General features: G+C 41.9%; 1 protein-coding gene across 6 annotated transcripts in view; it reads left to right on the top strand.

Moving 5' to 3' along the window:
- TRPM7 (transient receptor potential cation channel subfamily M member 7) overlaps positions 1-26,279 on the top strand; it is a 95,886-nt gene that overhangs the window by 43,277 nt on the left and 26,330 nt on the right. For 5 of the 6 annotated variants that reach the window (XM_061595872.1, XM_061595873.1, XM_061595876.1 and 2 more), the window contains exons 9-25: positions 178-301; positions 2,125-2,197; positions 3,215-3,315; positions 4,954-5,088; positions 6,118-6,171; positions 6,769-6,909; positions 7,455-7,589; positions 8,593-8,873; positions 10,738-10,966; positions 12,085-12,240; positions 12,329-12,472; positions 12,563-12,691; positions 15,421-15,705; positions 22,092-22,266; positions 23,089-23,215; positions 23,411-23,595; positions 25,397-25,529. In XM_061595872.1, coding sequence (XP_061451856.1) covers positions 178-301; positions 2,125-2,197; positions 3,215-3,315; positions 4,954-5,088; positions 6,118-6,171; positions 6,769-6,909; positions 7,455-7,589; positions 8,593-8,873; positions 10,738-10,966; positions 12,085-12,240; positions 12,329-12,472; positions 12,563-12,691; positions 15,421-15,705; positions 22,092-22,266; positions 23,089-23,215; positions 23,411-23,595; positions 25,397-25,529 — 2,607 coding nt within the window. The remainder of the gene's footprint in view (positions 1-177; positions 302-2,124; positions 2,198-3,214; positions 3,316-4,953; positions 5,089-6,117; positions 6,172-6,768; positions 6,910-7,454; positions 7,590-8,592; positions 8,874-10,737; positions 10,967-12,084; positions 12,241-12,328; positions 12,473-12,562; positions 12,692-15,420; positions 15,706-22,091; positions 22,267-23,088; positions 23,216-23,410; positions 23,596-25,396; positions 25,530-26,279) is intronic. The other variant, XM_061595874.1, reaches the window with a different exon arrangement.

Below are 26,279 nucleotides of genomic sequence, written 5' to 3' on the forward strand. Positions count from 1 at the left end.
TTTTTGGGCATCAGTCCTTCTCTTGCTAGCTGAGATCTTTCCAACAAAAGATTCTGTGGATTACAGTTTTCTGCATGCAAAACCATGCACTCTACTGCCCGAGCCACAATCCCTCCCCTTGATGTGAAGAATACTTCACATGGTTGTATATTTAAACTGATTTTTATTTAATCTCAGAAATATTCCTGACGGAGCAGAACCTGAAGTCATTTCAACCATCAAAAAGACATTTAATTTTGGTCAGAGCGAGGCAGTTCATTTGTTCCAGACATTGCTGGAGTGCATGAAAAAAAGAGAACTTGTAAGTAAACTTCTACATAGTATACAGTGACAATATAATTATACAGTGACAATGTAATTGTTTGTGTAATAACAATCGTGTGTATTATACTCTTCTTATAAACGTTTTATGAATCCCACCATCTATGAAAAATTAAAATAGTCCAGCCCCAAACTTACATTTTGCTTTGATTATTTCTGGGCTCATAGATTAACTCTGTTGTGTGTTTCTTTGTTGTTTTGTCAAGATGCACCATGGTGGCCCTCCACGAATGAGCCCAGAAGGAACCTTTAGCTAATATACTCTCATTTCAGTATATATTATTTATGTATTGTTGGTTTGAACTTGCATTCTTCCTTTATTTCCTGCTGAAACTTGTGTGTATGGGTTTTTTCCAGAAGTTGCCCTCCCAGGCTCTGGCTAGAACTAGACCTGCTTGCATTCAGCGTCTTTAGACTATTTCCTGGCAAATCTAAAAATAATGGTTTGCCTTTCCTTGGAAAACAGGTTTTGGTCCTTGATTTTCAAGAAAACTACAAACCATCATTTGCTAGCACAGATTAACAGCAAACAATGGTTTGCTGCAAGCCAGGGAAGTAGGAAGTTGCAGTATGTAAGGGAGGAAGCATGTGAACCCAAGATCTTCACATAATGCCAGACCATATGCTGTATCCATGGATAGTCAGAGCAGAGCCACTAAAATTAATGAACATATCTCTCTTGGATCCATTAATTTCAGTGGATCTGTTCTAACTTCGTTGGAAACAACTCTACAGCTTGGTGCTATGTCTGAGCTGAGTGTGTGGCTCAGATAAACATGTTCTTTTCCTTTGGTGTGTTTTATCTCTTCTCTGTTTTGCATTGGTTTGATCTTAGTTATTTGTCTTGATGTCTTTTCTTCCCCTCCCTTTTTGACATTGGCCAAGATCAAGATCTGGTCAGCTTGTTCTGCACCCAGGGGTATTTTGTACCTCTAGATCTTGAGTAGGTACATTATGAAAACCAGGCAAGTTTTTCAAAAGCAATGAGGTAATTCAGATGAAATTCCCATCCGTCGTTTGGTGATAACATTATGCGAGTGGGTCTTGGTCTTGGTCTTGTAAACTCCTTCTCATGTGCTGTAATTCTCCTCTCTTCTTGGTTTGTGATTCAGTTGCAATAGCAAACTAAGGTGTTTCCTTGTCTCAAATAAGGAAAGGAGAGATGGAATTGCTATATGGAACATCTTGCCTAACTGTGGACTCATACATATAAAAGCACACCATAATTTGGTGCTATATCCACTCCACTCTGTGTGTGTGGTGAGAGGGGCAGAGGGAGATTTGGAGTTGTCTGAAGCAGGTCTTTGGAACTTGGGCACAATGTCTTCCTTTATAATATTTTTAAACAGAGCATGTTGGTATAACTTATCTAGTGAGTCTTATTGAAGTTAGAATTGGCATTTGATTTTATCATTTCATCATCTGAATATGTGAGAACTTCAGGCATAATTTGGAGAGTGTTTAGCAAGTGTTATTCTTACTGATGTCATTTAGAGATAATTGTTTAGCAGTCTGTAAACCTTTGATGGATTTGGGGCATATGTAATTTTTCTTTTTCTATTCTCAGTTTGAATTTGCTAAGCTTTAAATGGTGGTCTCCAAATTACATGCATAATATGTTATTAGTACTACTGTTTCATTTAATTGTTCTACAGTTCCATATGTGATTTTAGAATTCTGTATATACTATAGCTGATAATTTTAATGCATTTTCTTGAGTTTTGTTGTGATCAACCATACATAAAGGAGCTATTAAGAGATGGAAAATTCTCCCTCCCCCCCAAAATATAATTTTTAAAACAGATCACTGTGTTCCATATTGGGTCTGATGAGCATCAAGATATTGATGTTGCAATCCTTACAGCACTGCTAAAAGGTAAGTTTTTGATCTTTAAAAGCATATCATAATTATGATTGCATTGACCATTTTTGTGGTGGAAATGATCCCCCCATTTCCACCACCACTACTACTCCCCCCCCCAATCCTCCCAACAATCTGACTTATCTTTTTTACTGGCTGTTATTTGCCTTCTCACTCTCAGATTGGCAGCTGCTGATTTGGAACTATTCTTCTTGCTGGCAATAGTGATCCCAGCTAATTAGATGCCATCTGATTTTGTCTATGTCACTGTGTCAGGGATAGCCTCCAGATGATGTTGGGCAACAATTCCCATCATCCCTGATGATTGGCCTTGCTGTGGCTGATGGGAGTTGGAGTCAAACAGCATATGGAGGACACGATATTGGCTATCCCTGGCTTGAATAACATCATCGCATACTACATAGCCAATCCGATGTAGGTTTGTTACAATTTTAGAAAACCACTTCAGAATGAGGGCAGTGCTTTCTGGATCTGAACAGTCAAACACATTCTCTCCCTTTCAGAGTACTTTGCTATTGACTAAAGCTTTCAGAAATTCCACCTTTTCACCTCAGTAGTAGTAGTAGTAGTAGTAGTAAAAAAATAGCTCTTGTCTTTTCAGACTCAAACATTTTCCTGTAGTATATAATTTTTGTTTGTTTGTTTGTTTGATTGATTGATTGATTGCATTTGTATACCGCCCCATAGCTAAAGCTCTGGGTGGTTTTCAACAATTAAAAATATTAAAAACAAATATACAAATTTAAAAAAACATTTTTTAAAAAAGAATTTAAAAACTTTGTTAAAAAAATTGAAAAATGTTTGTTAAAAAAATTGAAAAAATTGTTACTGCATTTTAATATGAATTGGATAGGTTGTGCATTATTTCCATTACCAAGTCATGGAATCAGTTGTTTTTTAGTTGGCACCTATATTGGATCTTTTTGATGTAAAATGATGATTTTTAAAAACAGGATTTTTGTAGTGAGCAGCTTAAAAGCTTGAATCTGTTTTCTGTGTTTGTTTTTCTAGGCACAAATGCTTCTGCATTTGACCAGCTTGTCCTTACACTTGCATGGGATAGAGTTGACATTGCCAAAAATCATGTTTTTGTTTATGGACAACAGTGGCTGGTATGTAAACATGTAGCAACTTCTTAATAAAATGTTGAATTACTGTTAAGTAAAAATCATCAGTCAAAACCATAGTGCTCTGGTATAAACAGAAGGCTGTCTGATTTCCTAATCACACAGTCTCAAACACTCTTTGGTCCTCCCTCTTCCAAAGTGCTAGAGCAGGTATGGTTGCTATGCAACCCCAGACACTCTTGGGTCCAGATTATTCATGTCATCCATTTCAATAATCTGGATTGGTTTCCAATCTGGATTTGACACTGACACTGCTTTCGTTGGGGAGAAGGATAGTGGAGCTGTACCACTGTTAATTTCTTTGTATAATATCTATCTAAGCTGAGTGTCAAAGGTGGGGATCAGGAGCATTGCATTGCTTTGACCCTGCTGTTGCCCTGATGATCATTTTCAGAGTGTGATGCTGGGGAGCTCTTGATCTTCCCCATGGCAGTTCTGCAGGGCTCTGCTTGGACCACTGTGATGTTAAATGTCTACTTGAAACTGCTGGGTGAGGTTTTCTGTGATTTAAAGCAGAAGTGGCTTACCTTTTCTTCTGACTCAGCCTCATTCAGTTCTCCAGGGGCTGCATGTCAGCAGTGCATGTGTCCACCCCACACTCAGGCATGTGTATTTATGATTCTCGTGCGCACACGTGCACACAGCCCCTCTTCAACTGATCCATGCATATTAATTGAAGAAGGGAGTTATTGCCCCCCTCATCGCTAATCAGGTCAAGGTTTAACCACCCCGATCTAGAGTGAGGTGTCATCAATATGCTGATGATGACTAACTTGTCATCAAACTCAGGTGAAGCTGAAGCTGTGGAAGTATGAATTGGGACTTGAAATCAGTAATGGACCAAATGAGGGCCTTTGAAGCCAAGGTACCATTGGTGGGTGATTTGTCCGGTTTGAGATGTGATGTTCAGATTGACGTGATTGCACCCCCTACCCAAGGACCAGGTTTGCAGCTTTGGGGTGCTATTAGATATGGCCCTGTCTTTGAAGGCCCATGTTGAGTCCATGTCGCACAGCACATTTTGCAAATATAGCGTGGTAAGCCCCATCTAGAAATAGAGAGCTTTGGCCACAGTTTTATCCATGCTGTGGTAGCATCTTCTTTGGACTACTGTAAAACATCAATCTAGGGATGCCTGCCCTTGTAGGCTTTTTGGAAACTTCAGTTGGTGCAAAATAAAACTGGGAACTTGCTTTCATTTTACATCAGTTAGCAAATATAACTTTCAGGTACTTTGATAGAACTTCATGTTTGGGAAAAATGTAATAGTACTTTGGTATTTATAATAAAAATAGTCTTCAACAACCAGTACTGTCTTCCTTATTTTTCACATTTTACTTTTCTGGAAGTTACTCCGCAACCTTTGTACCAAACTGTTTAAGGGATGTGTCCTCTGATATCACTGAAAGGGTTTCTAAGTTGATTATGATTTCAGTGCAAATCAGGAAAAAAAATGTTGTCATCCTCCTGAGAGAGGGAATTTTATAAAACTGTATTTTGCTCTTCTGTCACTTTTTAAACTACCTTTTATATAACTTTGCTGGTCTGTGACCGTATTAAATAAATACTACTACTACTATTTTTCACATATATCATTTAAGGATTATTGTTTTATTTCTTCAGGTTGGATCTTTGGAGCAGGCTATGTTAGATGCTCTTGTGATGGATAGAGTTGCCTTTGTGAAACTTCTTATTGAAAATGGAGTGAGCATGCACAAATTTCTGACAATTCCCAGACTGGAAGAACTTTACAACACTGTAAGTCTCTAAGATTCCCAAGCGTTATTTCTTATTTCTAATGTGTTTCTATTATGTTTCTAGTTTTCATCTGCACACTTGTATTCAAAGTGAAATACTGCTTAGAACCGATTTGGGCAACAATTGCTTTGGGTCCAAGGAGGTTGTTATTTTTATATTAGTAACTCGGGTACAGAATTTGAGATGTCGACAGGAGCCTCCATTCTGATGGTACGGGGTTTGGATCATACATTGAAGACATTAACATCCTGCATTCAAGAGCTAATCTTAACAAGCTTATGGAAATAGCTTTAAATGTATGGAAATTGAATGACATCAGTATCATTTGGGGCAAAGTGTTGACATATCTTTCAAAAGGCTGAAAAGTAATAGTGAGGGGAAATAATTGGGCTTTGAAAAGGGGCAAAGGATTAAGGAGTGAGGTTCAAGAAATGGTAGACAAATTAGGACGGAAGGGAGCCAGCAGCTGCGATCCCTCTCCACACTTCCAATGATTGGCCCACAAATGATTGAGGAAAAGGACTATCAGGGAAATCTAAAGTTGTTTTTAGAGCTTTTTTTTGCCAGAAAAGTTTTCAGTGGCTAAGCGTTCCTGCCCTATTTTTGGGTTCCTGATTTAAACACTCCTTATCTGGGAAGGATGGGAACCTGTTACTGGCTCACAGGATTCCCCTCAGTGGAAAACACAGTGGAGAAGAACTGTTAATTATCAAACGAACAGTTTTTTAATGTTTGCAGAGAAGCACAGCCTCTCTTTATGTCTGGTGGAAGCTTTGGCTAGGCAGAACTGTTTTATCATTAAAACAAATCAAGGGGCTATTTTGCTTCTGTTTTGTTTTTAAGCTGCGGTCAGATAATTTAATCATACAGAAGACAGTGCTTCTGTTTTAATAAAAACATTGCTGAGTTATGTACAGCCTTAATATCTTGAGGGAAAAAAAACAATTTTGCAATCTGTCATTCTGCAACTCTGTTTTGTCACATGCCTCAGTGTATCTAAAAGTCTGCATTCTTCTCTTCTACATCAAGAAACAAGGCCCAACAAATCCAGCACTGTGTCACCTTGTTCGAGATGTCAAACAGGTATGTCTCTCAGTGGTTAAAACACTTCAGTGTCTCTAGATACATATAAACAAAAAACTAAGTCTCAGTCCTCTCCTCATGTTACTAATAAACACTTACTATAGTGAGCACGATGGAGAACTTGCTTTGAAGTAATTTATATTTTCCACCTCTCTCCCAAAGAGTGTTTGGCACTCTGTTTAGAATGTTTAGAATGTAATCCACAAGAAATGGATGCACATTGCTTCATGTTCTAATGGGTGCATGTTCATGGATGCACATTGCTTCATCATGAGTTTGAAGGAAATGAACAAAAGAGCCCATGCACAAGAGGGCAGGGGAAGGAGGGAGTGTATGCTTCTGCCGCCTGTTCCAGGTAGCCAAACCGTGGTTTGGTATTGCACCTAATCTGAGATGTAGAGTCACTGTTAGTCCATGTTTCCCGACTAGCAGTGGCATTGCGCTAATTGGCCAGACGTCTTTCCCAATAAGGGCTAGAGACCGAACCCAGAAGCACTTTCATGCAAAGTATCCCTCACTCTCCTTATGTAGAATGATGACGTGCCATATAGAGATTGCAGCAGTATAAGCGCTGAGTTAATATCGTCTTGTCCCCAGGGAAACCTTCCTCCAGGGTATAAACTGACTTTGATTGATATGGGGCTTGTTGTCGAATATTTGATGGGAGGAACCTACAGATGCACCTACACACGAAAACGCTTCAGAGTGATATACAACAGTCTCAGCGGCAGCAATCGGGTATGTGGTGTCTTTGAACTGAAATAATGCAAACAATTGTAGTATTTGAAAAAATGTAAAACAATCCAATAACTGCAGTTCGTTTCTGAGAAGGGTTTTTCCCCTAAGATCTCTAGAACGTTTGCGCACTTGATACTTTGAACTGTATCACTGTATAGTAATAATAGTAATATACTGGACATGATGCAGCCACAATTAAGTGTTTGTTTTGGCTGGATTATGCTGAAAGAACTTTGCGTATATGATTTCAACAAACCTTACGATAATCTTGCATGGTAAGGCCACTGTTATCGTTACACAGTAAATGGAGCCTGAGAGACCTTGAACTGTTCTAGGGCTTGTAGGAAGCTCATAACTGACATGAGAATCAAACCAGGACTCTTCACAGCTCATTCTCTCACTGCTATGCTATACTAAGCTATCTCTTATTGGCTATATATAAAAATCATCTTGGTTTTGTAATTCAGATCATGAGTCATCTCCATGATTTCACATAATTCAGGCAATGTACTACATTTGAAAGAATCCTTTTTTCTTTGTTTCAGCGGTCTGGACGAAATGCTTCAGGCAGCACTCCTCAGCTGCGTAAAAGCCATGAACCTTTTGGTAACAGGGTGGATAAGAAAGAAAAAATGCGGCATAATCATTTCATCAAAACTGCACAGCCTTACAAACCAAAGGTATGAGGCACACAGCAGCCTGTAGCCCTTGGAGTAGATAAATGTAGAGTAGAGGGAATGGGGCTCTTGTCATCTTGATGTGATCTTGGCATGTACTGAGAAGTATAAAAATAAAAATTAATTGTAAAGTACAACTATACAGGAATGTAGAGAAGGGCAAGGGTACAAGTAGAAAAATTTCATGCGGTGTACATTATATAGTGCAGGCATTCATAATATCATAGTATCCCAGCTTCATGTTTTGGGCCAAGTATAAAGAGAAAAAGGAGGGGAGAAGGGGGTCCCAGGCAAGGAAGTCAAATTAAGGTAGTACTTGAGTTCAAGGAAGTTGTGTATCTGTGTAGGCCCTGTCAGGTGTGAGAGGTGGTAGTGAGGTAAGGCGAGTCTGTTCCTTTTCTGGTCCGGTGCCCGTGTACCATGGGGTATATATAGTGTGTTCAGCCTAAAGTGTCTTTCCATAGGGAGGTGGGGGGGGGGCTCTAATCATGTTCTTTGGTTGCTGTGAATCTTATAAAAATGAACCATTTGTCCTGGGATGTGTCTGTTAGTGGGGTCTTTTTTTGATTTGTAAGTATTTCCATTAAGGCCACATGCAAATGAGATGAGAAATGTTGAGAGTTAACAGAAAGTTCCCTGTCTCTGATTTTGTGGCCATGGAACCGTGCCCGTATTTTCCCTTATTTGCAAAACAGACTTCTTTGCTTGGGAGATGCTCGCATGACACTTCCTTCTAGCAAAGGATCAAAATTAAAATTGCCCATTCAATGGGGCAAGATGCTAATATTGAAAATTTTCTTTCTGATTTATTTACTAAGGTTATTTTGGTGCACTGTAATATTTTGTTTGAGGGATGTTCTTCTGAAACAGTATCTTCCTAGTATGTGTTTAATAAATTTCTGCTATTTGATTGCCACATTTTACAATTGTGCTTTCTCTTTAACTTGTGTATAGGTCTAGCTCTCCTTCTATAGAAGCTTTAAAAATTAGTCCTTTTTCTTTTAAGGCCGATACCATGACAGAAGAAGGAAAAAAGAAAAAACCCAAAGATGACATAGTAGATATTGATGATCCAGAAACAAGACGATTTCCTTACCCTCTTAATGAGTTGCTACTGTGGGCAGTGCTAATGAAGAGGCAAAAAATGGCTCTGTTTTTCTGGCAACATGGTGAAGAGTCGATGGCAAAAGCCTTAGTGGCCTGCAAGCTGTATCGTTCCATGGCCTACGAATCAAAACAAAGTGACCTTGTTGATGATACCTCGGAAGAGTTGAAACAGTATTCGAAGTAAACATTCTATTTTGTTAAATATTTTTATCAGCTACTAAATAAACTTTTAAAGTAGAACTGCAAATTTGATGTTTTTAAATGCTTTTGGTTTTCTGTCTAGTGGGAGGGAATCATCCAGACATGGGTCCTCCGACTACCTAGGATAGGCAGAGTCATGTGACTTAGAATTCTACGTCTGGACTGACTTAAGAGGCTCTCCCCCTGCCGACTTTTTTTTCTTACCATGCCCAGGCTTAGAGCAGCTCTTTTCCAGCTTCTCTGTGTATACACATAAATACATAATTAATTTGCCTTTTACATTGTTGCTCCTGCCTGTTTCTCTTCTTTGAGCATGGCTCCAATGAGAAAATTACACTTACACCAAGCTCTTTTCCCCGAGGAGCTCAGTGTGTCTTACATAGACCTGGTTTGCACATCACAGGAAGCTATTGTTACAGATGAACTGTAGCATGCTGTGAATGAGCAGTGTGCTGGTACACGGTGCTCAAATTGCACCTGCCCTGCTCCTCCCTTTGCTAAGCAGGGACAAAACAAACCACAGCAATGGCAAAATGTTGTGTGGCAACCAGTGGTCATTGTTGGTTTAATGTCCAAACAAATCACAAGACAAAGTCGACTTCTGGAGTACCAGTTTGCATGTAACCCTAAGCCAGTGGTGGTGTTTGTTTCCTCCCTGCTCAGCAAAGGGAGGAATGGGGCAGGTGAAGTTTGAGCACCATGCATGAGTATGCTGCCATGGTTTACTGTGATGTGCAACCGGGGCCATGGTTTGTTTAGCTAAAGTGTGGCTTGTTTGAGCATCCAATCCTAGCCCAGCAGACCAACAGTGGTTTGTTTTCTGACAACAGACAGTGACAAAAAGCTGTCATTTGTGATCTGTTGGTTTATGAACTGTGGCTTGTTTTAACTACAGTTTGGGGTTATGTCTGAACTCAGCAGCCTTGCTTAACTATGGTTTGTATGGACACCTCGCCGTAGATGCTTGCCAAGCAATAGAGCCATGAGCAGTTGGAAAATAAGCCAAGCTTTGGAGAAACAGATCATAGCTTGTTTGCTTACCTGTGAGACATGGCTGGTTGAAGAACCCATGGTTAAAACAAATCATGACTTAGCATTATGCTTCTTTATTTATTTTATTTATTTATGGACTGCCTTTTGAATTGCAAAAAATAGCAAGATGCAGGAATTGTGGAAAGTCAGGTAGGACCTTTGTAGATCACAGAGTTCAACATCATTGCCATTTTCCTGTTCATCTCCCATAGCTGGTCCTTTTTGTCTACATATCTTCCTCTGTGTTTCTCTCTCTCTCTCTCTCTCTCTCTCTCTCTCTCTCTCTGTGTGTGTGTGCGTGTGTGCGCGCACGCCCATCTGTCCATCCTCAAGCAAGGCTCAGGGAGGAAGCAAGTAAAGATGGGTGAGAGGCTGGTAAGCAGCCTAGGCAGGGTGGCAGCCTAGGAGGAGGAGGCAACAGCAACAATGGCAGCTTGGGCGGGAGCAGCCTATATGTCAGCAGCAGCCTGGGTGGCTAGGAAGCTGGCAAGCTGCCTAGATGTGGCTGCGGCAGCTTAGGCATGTTGATTGGCGGCAACATTTGTCAGGGGAGGTGGGGGGCTACAGCAACAGAGAAACAGGTGAGGGAAGCGGGCAATGAGTGTGAGCAGGCTCATGGCAGCTGACATGCATCAGAGCCTGGAGGCACTGGGGGTATTGCAAATGGGAGTTGGTGAGGGGAATGGGGGTGCTTGGAGATGGGGTGCTTTGGGGGGTTGATACGCAAAGTGTGCAGGGGCGAACCCCCTAGTCTGTAATATTTGTGTGAATCTTTGACATGATTAAGTCTTGTGTCGTTCCTCTCTCACAGTGAGTTTGGGCAGCTGGCAGTTGAGCTACTGGAACAGTCATTCCGACAGGATGAAACAATGGCTATGAAATTGTTAACGTACGAGCTGAAAAACTGGAGTAATGCCACCTGCCTAAAACTAGCAGTGTCTTCACGGCTTCGCCCTTTTGTAGCTCATACTTGTACACAAATGTTGTTGTCTGATATGTGGATGGGAAGGTTGAACATGAGGAAGAATTCGTGGTACAAGGTAACTAGTCTATAGATTTGTCTTCAATAGAATCCATCATTTTTGTTGTTATAGTTGTATTACTTATATGAAAGCATAGTTGTGCAAAGTTTTCCTCACTGTACTCTTTACGTAGGGTTAAACAAAAAAGCTTGTTAACATAATCAAAGCTGGAGGTGGTACTGGAATGAACAATAACTCTTTTTTGATGCTTTATTATCTTTTTTGAAAAAAGGTACAGAAATGTAGAAGGCAGAAACCAGGCAAGTAGCCCTTAACCAGAGGTGGATACTTAGATCATCATGAGAACTAATCTACTAGTAAAAATGTAGTGGTGAAACATTAACAGACTGAAACCTTCTTGTAAATATTGAAATGCCATTATGCTTTCTACAGGTAGTAAAGTAAAACTTGATGTAGAAACCTCATATTTATATTTTAGTAGCATAAGCTGAGCAAGTAAGAAGGCTAACAGAATTCAGACAAATCAGCAGGATGCAAGTGGGTGTAAGTTTTCAGAATGGTGTACATCAAGTAAGCCATATAGTCTGGATTAACCACTGCAGGAGTGCTGTTTTTCTTTGTATACAGCACTGAAAATTTACCTCACTATATGAAAGCATAATAAGAAAATTACTCTGTAAAAATACTATGTTAATGCAGAACATCCTGAAGCATTTTTAAAGTACAGTCTGTCCTTGTGTTCCAGTTTGTCATCTCTAACTTGCTTTGCTAGTCAACTAAGAGTAACACCCATTTTTACGAAGATGGATGGGTGTCCTTTAGAATGTATGACTTCTAAATGGAATTAGGAAGACTGGCTCAGCTAACTGCATAGTGGCTGCAGAAGGCTGCTGTAGACCTAATACAAATAGGATGAAGAGTAGGAGTATCTTTGAACACATTCTGTCTAATAACATTTTAGAAATTGCAGATATTTTTTCCATAAGAATATTATGGAACGTTCTAATCATTCTTCTACATCTTTTACTTGCTACCTGACAGGTTTGTGCAGAAATGTGGGGGAGGAAGGAGAGGGGGCTTCTGTGTGCTGGGTAGTTGTGTTTTTGTTTTGCTTTTAAGTGTACCACTGAGTGGAAGCAACCCTTTTTAAATAAATTGATGTTCACATCTTACAGGTAATACTGAGCATCTTGCTTCCCCCTACAATACTAATGCTAGAATACAAAACCAAGGCAGAAATGTCCCATATACCACAGTCTCAAGATGCACATCAAATGACTATGGAAGACAGTGAAAACAACTTTCAAAACATAGCGGAAGAAATACCAATGGTAATCGTGCACACACAAACACATTTTTAACAACAAAACCAAATGTTACTCCCCTATGTGGTTTTAAATTGTGTTATTTTAATGTTAGGAAGTGTTTAAAGAAGTAAAGGTCTTGGACAGTACTGAAGGAAAGCATGACATGGAGACAGTGATAAAACCCAAGAGGCTTCCCATTACACGAAAGTTTTATGCCTTCTATCATGCACCAATAGTGAAATTCTGGTTTAACACGGTGAGGTTTTTGTTGTTGTTTGGGGAAAAAAAACCCACTACTTGATATATAGGTACCTTTCTTAATATTTGACATTCTATTTTTTCCTAGTTGGCCTACTTAGGATTTCTGATGCTTTATACATTTGTGGTTCTTGTGAAAATGGAAGAGCTGCCTTCAATTCAAGAATGGATTGTCATTGCATACATTTTCACATTGGCTGTTGAGAAAATTCGTGAGGTATGTTTGCATTTGTATCATTTGTGCTCTTTAACACATAATTAGCTTTTTAAAATATATTGTCAAGAATCAACTCCGGTGAACTTTACAGCAGAAATATACAATGCAGAAGTTGTGGAGCAAGGTTGTGCTTTTCCATTTCGGCCTGGTTAATGTAATGTCAAACCATGTAAAAATAAACTGTGGTTTAACTCGAACAAACAGCATGCTTTTGTACATACCTAATACAGTGCTCATTTTGCTCCTTCCTGATGCTGCCATATTGCCAAGAAATGAGCTAGAGCCTAGTTTGTTGCAGTGTCAAAACCTGGGCCCATGGTTTGTTTCTTTTCAAGCAAACCATGATCGGAAGCCAAGCCTTTTTCTTGGTTTATCACATGTTTCTGGTGTACTTCCCTCTGGTGTAGCAGGAGCAGGGGAGGAGTGAAGTGACCACTGTGTTAGCTGCATGCACCAGCACACTGCTCCTTCACATTAAACCATAGTTTAATCTTAGCTATGGTTTAATATGCGCAAGCCAGGCCTCTGTCAGCTAGATGTATCTGTTTTGCCTCAAGGTTTCCCAGACATCCACACTTACGCATATAATTTGTATAGAGCCTACACACCTAAAATACAGCATGCATGGGCCCAGCCACATGATTGATATCCCTCATGTAGTTTAAGAATCAACTCTGCATTTTGCCTGTGCATGTTGTTTAAGTGCACAAGCCCTGTGCAAGAGTTAGGTCCTTGCACGAACATCTCATGGATCCAGAAGTGATACACATATCCATGGATTAAGCAGAAAAAGTACACATGCACCTGTGAGGATCCTACCTCAAACCTGTTAGGTCCCTCCCATCAGGATCCCAGGTTTTATTTGTTCTCTCACTGGCTGTAGCACAGATCTCTCAAGATCCCACTGCTAGGCAGCACCACCAGCCACTCCCTGTTTCACAATATTGCCTTTGGACTTTGCCTTAGTCCCCTTCTGGCTTATTGTTACTTTGTGTCTGGGTGCACTTGCAGGCCACAACCCCCCTGTATCTTTGTGCCTGTAAAGCATACAGCCCTGGGTTGCCCTGGATACTTGATGATACACTATTTCTTCACCGCTGCCACCATTTGATACTGTTTCTGCACCTTGGTAATTACCCTGCCCTCTCTTCTGGTCTGTGTAAACCCCAGCCAAGGATCAGGCTTTTGGTAAACCAATAAAATACTTATTTATAAACACCAGGAAATAACAAGATTACTTATGGGATATTTAACAAGTTTCATATAGTGTCACTCTTTATGTTTCCAGTCATATCTAATCTGCCTTAATACCAGCCAAATATAATCCAACCCACAACAACCGACCCTTTCTCAACTGTCATCCTCTCATTTATACCTTCAGCCACTGAAACGCTCAGCCAATCACAATACAGCATTCTCCAGCATTCTAGCCCATGTACTCCCCCCTCTCACTCACTCTACTTACCACATTTACCCTACAAAACCTGCACTTACCATATTTACAGTAATCAAAATACAGGGGCATCACAGCACCTCTCCACCATGCTTTGCCTCTACATGCCATGAAACTGGTGTGAACATGCCCATTCATGAATTCTAATGAAAATATTAATAGTATTTAAATCATGTCCCATTTAGTTTACTTTAATGATATGTTAAATGTGTGTTTTCAGGTAATCAACTTTGGTATAATAATTGAATCCTGTGTTGTGCTTGCTTATAAATGTGAACTATCTGTCAAATGTGATTCTCAAAACATAGTGTTGGTCCTAGCCATCATTCCATCTCAGACAAGTCCCATATGGGATCAAAGTGCTCTAACAGAAGAAATTGAAATACAGTAGGGCCCCTCTCATACGGCAGGTTCCGTTCTGGACCGCCGCTGTAAAGTGGAACGCATTGACTAACATTGACAAAAATGGCGCCTGACGCCTGAAAAACGCTGTAAAACCGGAACAAGCACCGTAGGAGCGGGGCCTTTCTGCAATTGACAACCGCTGTATCATTGGAATGCTGTAAAGTGGAGCGCCGGAAAGCAGGGCCCTACTGTACACTGAGGGTTATAGCCAGCTATTTCTGACGTGAAGCATAGGTTAGGACAAGCGTTTACATTGCTCTAATTTTGCTACCTCTATGGGCCTGTGCAGATTATTTTTTTTTTTATAGAATGCCATGGTGCTTCACATTGAACAGGTTTGACAGGTCCTTACCCCAAGGGGCTTGCACAAGACAGCAACAGAGGAAGGGGATAAAAACAGGCAGGGGTCAACAGGGAAAGAATATATGAATTATTTCAATTCCATGTATTTTGACTTTATTACAGGGCTGGTTTGCATGCCATGGTAAGCTATGACTCTGGCATTACTGTGACATGGGAACTAGCTCATAGTAGTGTATTGATGGCAGTACTGATTCCCCTGCAAATCATGGTTTGTAAATTGGGTGCCTGCCACAGAAACATACGATCTTTCCCCCTGCTTTTTCTGGTTCAGATACTTTTCTCCCTTCTTTTATTAGCTTTAACCATGATGAATGCAAGGTCGTGTCCCTCATTACCATAGTTTATGAAACCACTTCAAGCCATGGCTTCAGTCTCTTGTTCATGATTTGCATTAAATATGTTTTGCACTAGCGTAGATATATAACTGTTATGTGACCATGGCTTTAAATGGCCTTTGACATAAGGCAAAATGGGCCGTGCCCAATGTCTCATTATTTTTTTAATGCAGATCTTTATGTCAGAGGCTGGCAAGATTAGTCAGAAAGTTAAAGTGTGGTTCAGCGATTACTTCAACGTCAGTGATACAATAGCCATCATCACTTTCTTCATTGGTTTTGCACTAAGATTTGGAGCACAGGGGAGCTTCAGTGAAGATACTTACAAGTTAAATTATATTTTCGTTGCTGGAAGGCTAATTTACTGCCTGAATATAATCTTTTGGTATGTGAGATTACTGGATTTTTTGGCTGTAAACCAACATGCTGGACCTTATGTCATGATGATTGGTAAAATGGTAAGCTTTTTTATTATTATTAAAATATTTTGTTGTGTGTTTTTTATTTATTGTATTTTTAATCAAAACTTTGCAGAAGTGTTATATTTTACCGTTGTGTGAAATGGGTATTCTCTCATGGATGACAGAGGTCTCCACGTGGGTACTATAGCTCCCCCTACAGCTCGAAGACTGGAAATGCTTCAGGAAATGTTTTTTGCTCCTCCCTTCCTGCTGAGGCTCAGTTTTCTTTCCTGTCTCAGCTCGGAGCACACCCTTTCTGGCTGTCTTTCTTTCTGGCCTAGCTTCTCTCCTCCCTTTTGCCTATATTCCGGGTTTTTTCGGCCTATCTTCCAGCTATCTATTTTTCTACTTGTTTTATAATCATTATATCTATCTATCTATATTACTTACCTTTAGTTCTCTGTCCTTCTAGTTTCACTTTCATTTCTTCTGCCTTCCGCTCCCTACAAGCATGGAAGACGGCATTTTACTCTTTGAAGAAGAAAAAATATTCAAAAAAGGCAGGGCAGTACTCAGCCTCGGCTGCAGTCAGCTCCCACCCGCCCCAGATTCCCGCCAATGTTCAGCAGCAGCTGCTTATTGGAGGAGACGACCCTCTTGAGGGCACCTCTTCTCGGATGGACTCCATCGCTCCCCGCAAGCTTGCCAGAGCCAGTGAGTCCCCTCCACTTACTTCCTTACTGCAGGGGCTTTTAGCAGAGCTGTTTTCAGCCGCTTGCGATGTGGCACCCGCCATTTTGTCTGACAAACACGAGGCGGCCGCCATTTTGGATCGGCACTCGCCCGCTGCTTTTCAGGCTGCTCCTGCGCTACAACAAAAAAGGGCACTTATTAAAGCGGATGCTTCCCATCACTTGCCTTTACTCCTGCCTGAGAATAGCACTGCGGTCCTCTCGGCAACATGGCCTACGTGCTCCCCAGAAGTCCCCCGCCTTGTTCCTATTGTGCCTAGGGAACTGGAACATCTTTTATCTGAAGATGAGGAGCAAAGGAGGTACGATTCCCCAGTTCAATGCATGCAGATTACCCCCCCCCCATTCCAGCCTGGTTCTAATGCAATGCCTCAACAACCACAGTTGTCCCTATCTGATCTGCTATCTCCCGCTGTATTGCAACAGCTTAAGGAGGCCATGATTGGGGAGCTTGTTATGAATTAGCAAGCGGCAGGGCATCCAAAAGGCATTCTCCCTCCATATGGGATAATGCAGACGTACCACCCCCACCCTCCAAAAGGCCCTCAATTGCGTATCCACATCTTGATAGGGTACCTTCACCCTCCCCACATGCTGTTGCTAGAGGCCACAGCACTCAGCAAGGCCTCTCTTTAGACGCAGGCCAGTCTGACGACAGAGATCCTGATGTTGAAGACGGGGAATGGAGCGAAGGCTCAGATATGGATGACACTGAGTCTGCTAGATTATTTGTAGAAGCTCATTTTGCCCCTCTTTTCTGTGAAGTAGTGGCAGCTTTGGACTTAAATGTGATGCAGAAACAACAGGAGCCCTTATCTAAGAGCTCTCTGGTGCTCCCCGTCCCTAAGCCTTCCACTAGGTGCATGCCTTTGCCCACCTCTTTTAAAAATATTATGAAGTTAGAATGGGACTTGCCTCTCCAATGCAGAAAAGGTACTAACTATGCCAATGAGTTTTATGTCCTAGATGCTGACGTTATGAACCAGCCTCGCATTCCAGCTGCGGACGGGCCCATTTCCGCTCTACTCTCCCATGCCCTCTTGCTGCGGGACGGAGATGCTCAGTTAAAGGACCCCATTGAGCGCAAATCTGATGCAGCTCTGAAGCGCTCTCATGAAGCTAATGTGCTCTCAATAAGAGCCTCTACTTCGGCTTCTGTATTTGCCAGAGCAGCGCTGTTACGGACTGAAGACCTGCTTGACGATGTTCATAGAGACCCAGCGAGACTTAGAAAGACTCTACTCAAGGTATCTAGATGTTTGGCATTCATACCAGATGCCACTATGGACTCTGCCCAATTTTCCTGCAGAGCAATGGCAGCAGCAGTTGTAGCTAGAAGACATATCCGGCTTAACCACTGGGATGTGGATGCAGCTTCACATGCCAGCCTACCTTCTGTCCCCTTCTCAGGTACCAAGCTCTTTGGCAATGAGGCACTCAAGGAAGTCCTCATAGAGACCAGAATAAAAAGAAAGTGATGCCATCCCAAAAGCGAGAGGATAGGCGCAGTTTTAAGTGTTCTGCCTCTTCTTCTTACCTTTTCCAGTCCTTTCGTGGCTCCAGGCTCACCACCAGGGCATGTGACTTCAAAAGCGGGCGCTCCTACTGGACCAGGCAGAGATTTCCACAGAAGTCTCAGACCCCTTCTTCCAGGCCCTCCCCCGACCAAACTAGACAAGGATGTCAGAACCAACAATGCTTCTGACTCACCACCGACACCACAAGTAGAAGGTTGACTAACCCACTTTGCTTCCCGTTGGCAACACACGACCCAGGACAAGTGGGTACTCACCATCGTCAAGGAGGGGTACTGGATAGAACTTACAGAGTACCCGCCCACCAGATTCCTTCCCTCTCCCTTAGCCACTTCCATCAAAAAACACCAAGCAATATTAGGCGAGATTCATCACCTGTTGGATATCTCTGCCATAGAAGAAGTACCATCAGGAGAGGTTTTCTCAGGTCTTTACTCCATCTTCTTGGTCAGGAAAAAGAGTGGATACTGGCGCAGGGTACTCGACTGCAAATTCTTAAATCAATTTGTGACCCAGAGAACCTTCAGGATGGAGACCCTTACGTCCATCAGAGAAGCTCTTCTTCCACGGGACTTTCTAGCTTCAGTAGATTTAAAAGAGGCCTACCTGCACATCCCCATATTCCCATCTCACAGGTGATTACTCTGCTTCTATTACAACAGCCACCACTTTCAATACAGGGCCCTTCCCTTTGGTCTGGCTTCGGCTCCACGCCTATTCACCAAGGTCATGGTGACATTAGTAGCGGGTCTTCATGCAAGGATTCCACATATACCCATATTTAGACAACCTCCTCATCCGGTCCAATTCCTTCCATCAAGCCCAACAGGACGTCCACGTTTTACTAGACTTCTTGCAAGGTCACGGCTTTCTCATTAATTCCCAAAAGAGCCATCTATGGCCTTCTCAGCAGCTGCTCCACCTTGGGGCGACTATAGACAGGGCTCAACAGCTCATTTCCCTGTCGCCACAGAGGGTCCAGAACATTGCCTCACTAGCAACTACTTTGTCCCAACTTCGATCCCCAGACGTGATGTTGCTTGCCAAACTTCTGGGCATGATGGCATCAGCAATAAGGATCACTCCCTGGGCGCACCTGCACTCCCGCCCACTTCAAACCTTTTTACTTCAGTTCCAATCAGACATTGCACTACGCAACCATTGTCATGTTCTCCTTCCATCTCCGGTCAAACGCTCCCTCACCTGGTGGTCGGAAATACGGAACCTGTCGAAAGGAGTCCCACTACAGGATCCTCCCTGAACAGTCATCACCACCGACGCCAGCCTCCATGGTTGGGGAGTGCACTGGCAAGGGCAATATGTTCAAGAATGCTGGTCGACAGCAGAGGCAACCAGAAACATCAACTGGTTAGAGTTAAGGGTAGCACACCTAGCTCTTCGGCGCTTCGCGCCAATCCTCACCTTTCCAGACGTCCTCATTTGCACCGACAACACGTCGACTCGTGCTTACCTGATTAAACAAAGAGGTACCCACTCAAGGACTCTGAACCTAGAGGCTACCTCAATGCTACTGTGGGCAGAAAGACACCTGTCCTCAATTTCAGCAGAGTACATCCAGGGTCGCCTGAACATAACAGCGGATTGGCTGAGCAGACAGCAGCTCTTCCCAGGCGAGTGGGCTCTGAATATGGAAGTATTCCAGTCTCGCCAAGTGAAGTTCGGCAACTTCCAAGTAGACCTATTTGCTTCGGACGACAATTACCAGACAAAGAGATTCTTCTCCCGATTCAGGAGTGGCGGATCAGAAGGACAAGATGCTCTGGCAGTAAGTTGACCAAAAGGCCTCCTCTACGCCTTCCCACTGACTCCCTTATTGTCCAGAGTACTGAAGAAAATCAGAACAGAAGCAGCTCATGTGGTCCTCGTGGCCCCCTATTGGCCGAGATGCCCCTGGTTCTCTGACATAGTTCGCCTGGCATAAGGCCCGTCGCTTCATCTACCGGCATGACACGACCTGCTTCATCAGGGTCCTCTCCTATACCCGGACCCACAGTGGCTCAGACTAACCGCATGGAGATTAAGCGCAATAGGCTGTTAGTGTTAGGATTCTCCTCTGAAGTGGTGAATACCATCCTGTCAGCGAGACGCCCTTCCACCATTAAAAGCTATCAATCTACATGGTAACCTTTCTCCTCCTGGTGCGCCACACAAACTGTCTCTCCAGAGTCAGCAGTGGTCGCTCAAGTTCTGCAATTCTTGCAAGATGGTCTGAAAAAGGGCATGCGGCCAAATACTTTAAAACGACAAACATCGGCTCTCTCATTCATCCTGCTACCTACCAGCAATACTCCTCTGGCTGCACATCCTCTTCTCAAAAAGTTCCTGCGAGGAGCTGTTGACTTAAGTCCTCCAGTACTGCATAGATTTCCATCATGGAGCCTGCATACCGTCCTCAGCGCTCTTCAGAAACCTCCCTTCAAGCCGCTTCCATCCGTTCCTCTCAGGGTCCTGTCTTTCAAATTGATATTCCTCTTAGCTATCACCTCGGCTTGCAGAGTATCTAAACTGCAAGCCCTCTCAATACAAAAACATCTGTGTACTTTCCATAAAGATAAAGTGGTGCTACGAACTAACCCAGCCTTTGTTCCCAAAGTGAACTCACCATTCCATAGGCAGCAGGAAATAATCCTACCTTCCTTTTGTCCTAATCCCTCTCATCCCAGAGAAAAAGCGTGGCACTCCTTAGATGTTAGACATGCTCTGAAAGTCTACCTTTCTAGAACTGTGTCCTTTCGTAAATGTGATTCCTTGTTTGTATCATTCCATCCGCCTAGTTTAGGAAACAAAGTCTCATGAAATACCTTGGCTAGGTGGATTAGAGCGTGTATATCTCTAGCATACGAAGTTCTGCACCGGCCTTCTCCACTGAACCTTACGGCTCATTCCACCAGATCAGCCGCTACTTCGGCGACCTTCTCCATAGAAGAACTTCATAGGGCAGCCACCTGGTCATCCCCGTCTACCTTTACTCGGCATTACAAAATTGATCTATATGCATCAGCGGAGGCTTCATTTGGTCGCAGAGTTGTCCAACAGGTCCTGCCTCCACCTGACCCACCCTAGGTCGTAGCTTTAGTACGTCCCACGTGGAGACCTCTGTCATCCATGAGAGAAGGTACAATTTGTACTTACCGTAAACGGTGTTTCTTCATGGATGACAAGAGGTCTCCACGGCCCTCCCTAACCTGGCTGACTATATGGGACAATATTATGGGGTGCCACGACTACACACATTTCTGGGACTTTCCCAGACTGGTTAACTGTTTCCATGTTCTTACACCTATTGTGTTTTTTCGATATGATATATATTCTATGATGAGCTGAGGCTGTTGGCAGAGCTTTACAAGAACAAAAACAGCCTCAGCAGGAAGGGAGGAGCAAAAAACATTTCTTGAAGCATTTCCTGTCTTCGAGCTGTAGGGGGAGCTATAGTACCCATGTGGAGACCTCTTGTCATCCATGAAGAAACACAGTTTACGGTAAGTACAAACTGTACCTTCCACAAATAGATGGACAGATGACTTTTTTAAACACCTCAAGTGAGCACAGTTAGTGAAGTGTTCCAGAGACTGGACTGCTTTGCCAGCTCTGTAAAGTATTCCTACTCATGTTCTGTTGAAATGAATGGGAGCTGTGCAGATGCTCAGCTGTGCATAGATTATGTTCATTTCAGTGTGGATTGAGCCTGATGGGGAGAGAGAATTCCAAACATCAAGGTGGGGACCCCAGTTAGAAACTTCAGTTTAAAATCTAGTATCATGCACTCTAACAAACTGATTCTTTGGCTTCTTGTCTGCTGCAGAAGTCAAAAGTTGCATGAGCATAACCTGTTCCATAGCAGATAGGGAGCTGAGAGAGACCTAGCTGTGCTCATGATACTCAGCTACTGAATGCTACCGTAAACCTCTTGTGTTTTTGGTGTCATGTATGGCTTGAGCAAACCTGATCAGTTGAGTAGGATGTTAGAGAAAGTGTTCTCCTAGAGCAACATCCAGCTTTGGATGAGTGGACTTCCAACTGTGTGGACCTGTGGGGGGCAGGGGGGGCGGGATGGGGAATCCGTTGTGCTGGTGGATAGATGCCTTTGGATTCCACCCCAAAACTTTTTAACTGTCTCTAACTCTGTTTTTAACAGGTGGCCAACATGTTTTACATTGTAGTGATCATGGCGCTTGTTCTGCTTAGTTTTGGAGTTCCCAGGAAGGCAATACTTTATCCTCATGAAGAACCGTCTTGGCTTTTAGCAAGAGATATTGTTTTTCAGCCCTACTGGATGATTTTTGGTGAAGTTTACGCATATGAAATTGATGGTAGGGGTAGGGAATATTTATTCTTTGTTTTGCATGTGTTAGCACGATGGGCAATTTTCATTGTCACTGCAGAGTGTGGAGATGGAAAGTTTAATTTAGCTATCTATATATGTTCTTAGCATTTTGACTGATTTGATCTGTTTTATTGGTAAGTTTTGTGGTGTTTAGCTGTGTTTTGTCTATCATTTTATTGTGTGCACCACTTAGAGTTTAGTGATTTATTTATAAATCTTTCAAAACAAATAAACTAAATAAATAAAAATTAAGAGATTATTTATGCAGACTTTAATAGATTTATATTACATTTAGATACTCTTTAAAACCAGCTTATTTAAAAACACTTGAAATAAACATTTAAACAATTTAAAATCTAATTTGATTCTTTTACAAATTTAATTTTTCATCCACCGTGCTTTAGATATATTTGTTCAAAACTCTGAGAGCAAAATTCTTTTGATATAAAACACAGTGATATACAGTTAATGAATATGGTGAGATACACAATAAATATGGTGCAGCTTTTTTAAAAAAAGTTTTTTGTTTTTCATTTAGAAAGGCTTGATCTGAAATACAGCTTATAACTAATTTTAAACGTCTCATTGGCTGAGGGTGGAGGTTTGTGTGTTTAATACACCTGTATGCAAACAGTCCTGTTATTCCAGTGCTTTTGAGTTTAGGGCTAAGCTGTGCAGCAGCTGCTACTTGTTGCTTGTTCAAAAATTACAGAGGATAATATTTTGTTGAAATGTGAAACAAAGCTCTTTATATCTGCAAGTAATAGTGAAACCGTAACATTTTCTTTTTCTTTTCTGATCCATAAAGCATGTGCAAATGATTCTCAGGTGAAATCTCTCTGTGTGATGGGAGCGTGGCTGACACCATTTCTTCAATCCGTCTACCTTTTCGTACAGTACATTATTATGGTCAATCTTCTCATCGCCTTTTTCAAGTATGTATTTCACATGATAGTTAGATGGTTTAAAAGGGAGGTTGGTGATCATACTGCTATGTGATAGAAGCCCTGCTGTTTGTTTGGACTCTTCCAGTATTTGTGTAGATCAGAATACAAAAGAATTGTTGCCAGTCTCTAAGATATATTTATCATAATAAAAAGCTTGCACACCTTGTTCTCTTCTTTTTTTAGCAATGTATATTTGCAAGTGAAAGCAATTTCCAACATTGTATGGAAATACCAGCGTTATCATTTCGTTATGGCATATCACGAGAAGCCTATCCTGCCACCTCCTCTTATCATTCTCAGTCATATGGCTTCCCTGTTCTGCTGTGTATGCAAGCAAAGAAAGAAAGACAAAACTTCTGATGGGCCAAGTAAGAACCCACAAAAACGTGCAGTGTTGGGTCATTCTTTGTATTATGTAAAATCCAGGTATTGATGGTATAAGAGGAGCCCGATTTATGTTTAGGGCCTACCAAAAATCCCACCCTTGCCCTTCAATTCACTATCCCATTTGTAAGTGGCAGAAAGGGAGTGGAAGCTCAGCGGTTTGGGGTTGGTTTTGGGACAGAATGCCTTGTCTTGTTTCGGGGATTGGGGGAATGAGATGCTTAAGAGGCCTTGGGATAGCAGCAGGTTGTTGATCTCCATCCACCACACTTCAGAAAAACATTGAAAAAGAAAAGTCCTGCTGCCACCATAAGTGGCTTTCTTAAAAGGCTAAACAAAGGAGGTGGTGGGTAGAGATTTGCTGTTGCCATCACCATGATGCTATCCCAGTGTTCCCTTCCATACAAAAAAATCCTAACATATTGAAAGCTAGAATATTGGGAAGAATATGATATGCTAGTTGTCTATTTGCAGGGAATTTCTTTTTATATGAAGGAGCATTCGGTCATGGGAGCCTGTACCTGCACTTGGAACTGGTACGGGTAAGAACTAGATTATTGAGAGAGAAGGGCACACATTGCCTGTTGGAACATTTAAGAGCAAGAGTGGGGAACAGCTTCTTAACCCTCCATGGGCCATTTTGACAGTTGGGCGACACCTCTCACTGATGTCACAGTGACATTGGGTGACCCGAAACAAAACAAACCACATCTGCATAGGGAGAGCTTTTGCACTACTGCCTTCAGTTCAAGTTGGATACTTGAGCTTACTGCAGGACCCACTCTGGGGCTTGTTGTAAGTGCAGATTACATATTGGGGTTCTCAGTGGGGAACTCTGTAGTGTAGCCAATTGCTGCAGATATGCTGTCACCACAGATCAGCTGATTGGCACCAATAGCAAGACTCCCTTGGCAAGAACAATCTGGAACGCTTTAAAGCTCCCAATTGTTCCCTGGTAGCTGCGTTTTCACCTGCTGCATATGTCAGGTGTGGGGCGGGTGGGCGTGGTTTGGGAAAAACGACCTCATGGGCTGAACTGGGACACATACTGGGCCTCGTTAGGCCTGCTGGCTAGAGGTTCCCCACCCCTGACTAATAGCTTTTCAGAGCCATAAATGTTTGGGGAAATAGTGTTTTGTCATTTGTGTGTAATACATTGCTCAACAGCCTCTCTCTTTACTTCAAAAGTATGTGACTGGTATATTAAAACAACCCAACAAACAACTGTTTTTGGAAGAAATTTCATTCTCAGGGTGCATTGGATTCTAGTACACTCAGCTGGAGGAAGTTGAAAAAGCAGATATACGTTATCCAACATTTGAGATCTGTGATTAAGGGAATACTCATTTCCTTTATTTTTACTATCAGTTGCCTTGGGTTTTTTCCTACAGAAATGTGTAGTATTTTTTTAAAAAAATGAAAATAGGTTGAAGTTGAGAGTGTGTGGACCTGCAGATATGTGGTACTGAATATATTCCTTAAAGCACACTAGAGGCACGCCACATTTCTTGCTTATAGATCCTACACAAGTTTTTTCCCATGTATAGTTTTACATGGGGATGCTATTTGGATTTTCTGTCACAGCCAAAGCATCATCTTGTAACACTTGTGTGTGTGTTTCCTTTCTTTTTGTATGCACTTCTGTGATGCCGTTAATCTGCTTTAGTTCTGGTTTAATTCCATTTATTTACTTCCCATTCATGGAAAGGAGACTTTACCCTGTCGTCTTCTTTATGGCAATCCATTGGCAGGCTTTTAAAATAGGTTATCTCTTTCATTCTCTAGAACTGTTTCTAACAGAAGAAGATCAAAAGAAACTTCATGATTTTGAAGAGTTATGTGTTGAGATGTACTTCAATGAAAAAGATGACAAATTCCATTCTGGAAGTGAAGAAAGAATTAGAGTAACCTCTGAACGGTAGAAAATATTAATGAATAAATATTTTAAACTTTGTGTTTATAGTCAATGTGGGACCTTCTAAAAATTGCATCAATTTATTTTCAGTTTTGAGGAGTGGTTGAAACACTTAATTGAATAGTTCTTGCACATTTTTAGTTACTTTTAAATCAAATCGTTGTTTAGATTTATTGTAGTAGATGTTGACTGTCAGTACTGCTGCCAGTTTGAACATGCAGGCTTTGAGTTCCCAGGGTCCATGAAAATTATTTAATTCCAGAGCAGCAGCTGTTTTAGTCTGTTAGCAGCTAAAGCAACACAAGGGGCCACATGGAGAATTGTCTGAAATGAGCCATAGTTTTGTGGCACAAGCTTTCATGGACTAGAGCACACTTTGTCAGACAAATGAACACTTATCCTCATCTAGCATCTCTCTCTGCAAAGCCAAACCATGGGTTAGTGCAGAATGCATGAGTTCATAGAGAGGAAATTGTGGCCACTCTCTTCCTTCCCAGTACTAAACTGCTGAGCTAATCCATAGTTTGGCTTAGCATGTCATCTGAACATGGGCTTATGGTTTAGCTTTCCCAGGCAAACCATGAGTTTTAAACCACAGGACAAATCTTGGTGATTCATGCTGTGAGCAGTCTTTGAGATTCGTTCAGGGATTCAATCATACCTGGTGCAGGATCACAACACAGCTGTCACCCTCCCGCTGGATTGATTTGGAAGTAAGTAAGACCAGAGCAGAGAGTCGGGCAAAAATGAGGC

Source organism: Rhineura floridana, chromosome 14 (assembly GCF_030035675.1).
Source record: "Rhineura floridana isolate rRhiFlo1 chromosome 14, rRhiFlo1.hap2, whole genome shotgun sequence".
NCBI classification, from domain to species: domain Eukaryota; kingdom Metazoa; phylum Chordata; class Lepidosauria; order Squamata; family Rhineuridae; genus Rhineura; species Rhineura floridana.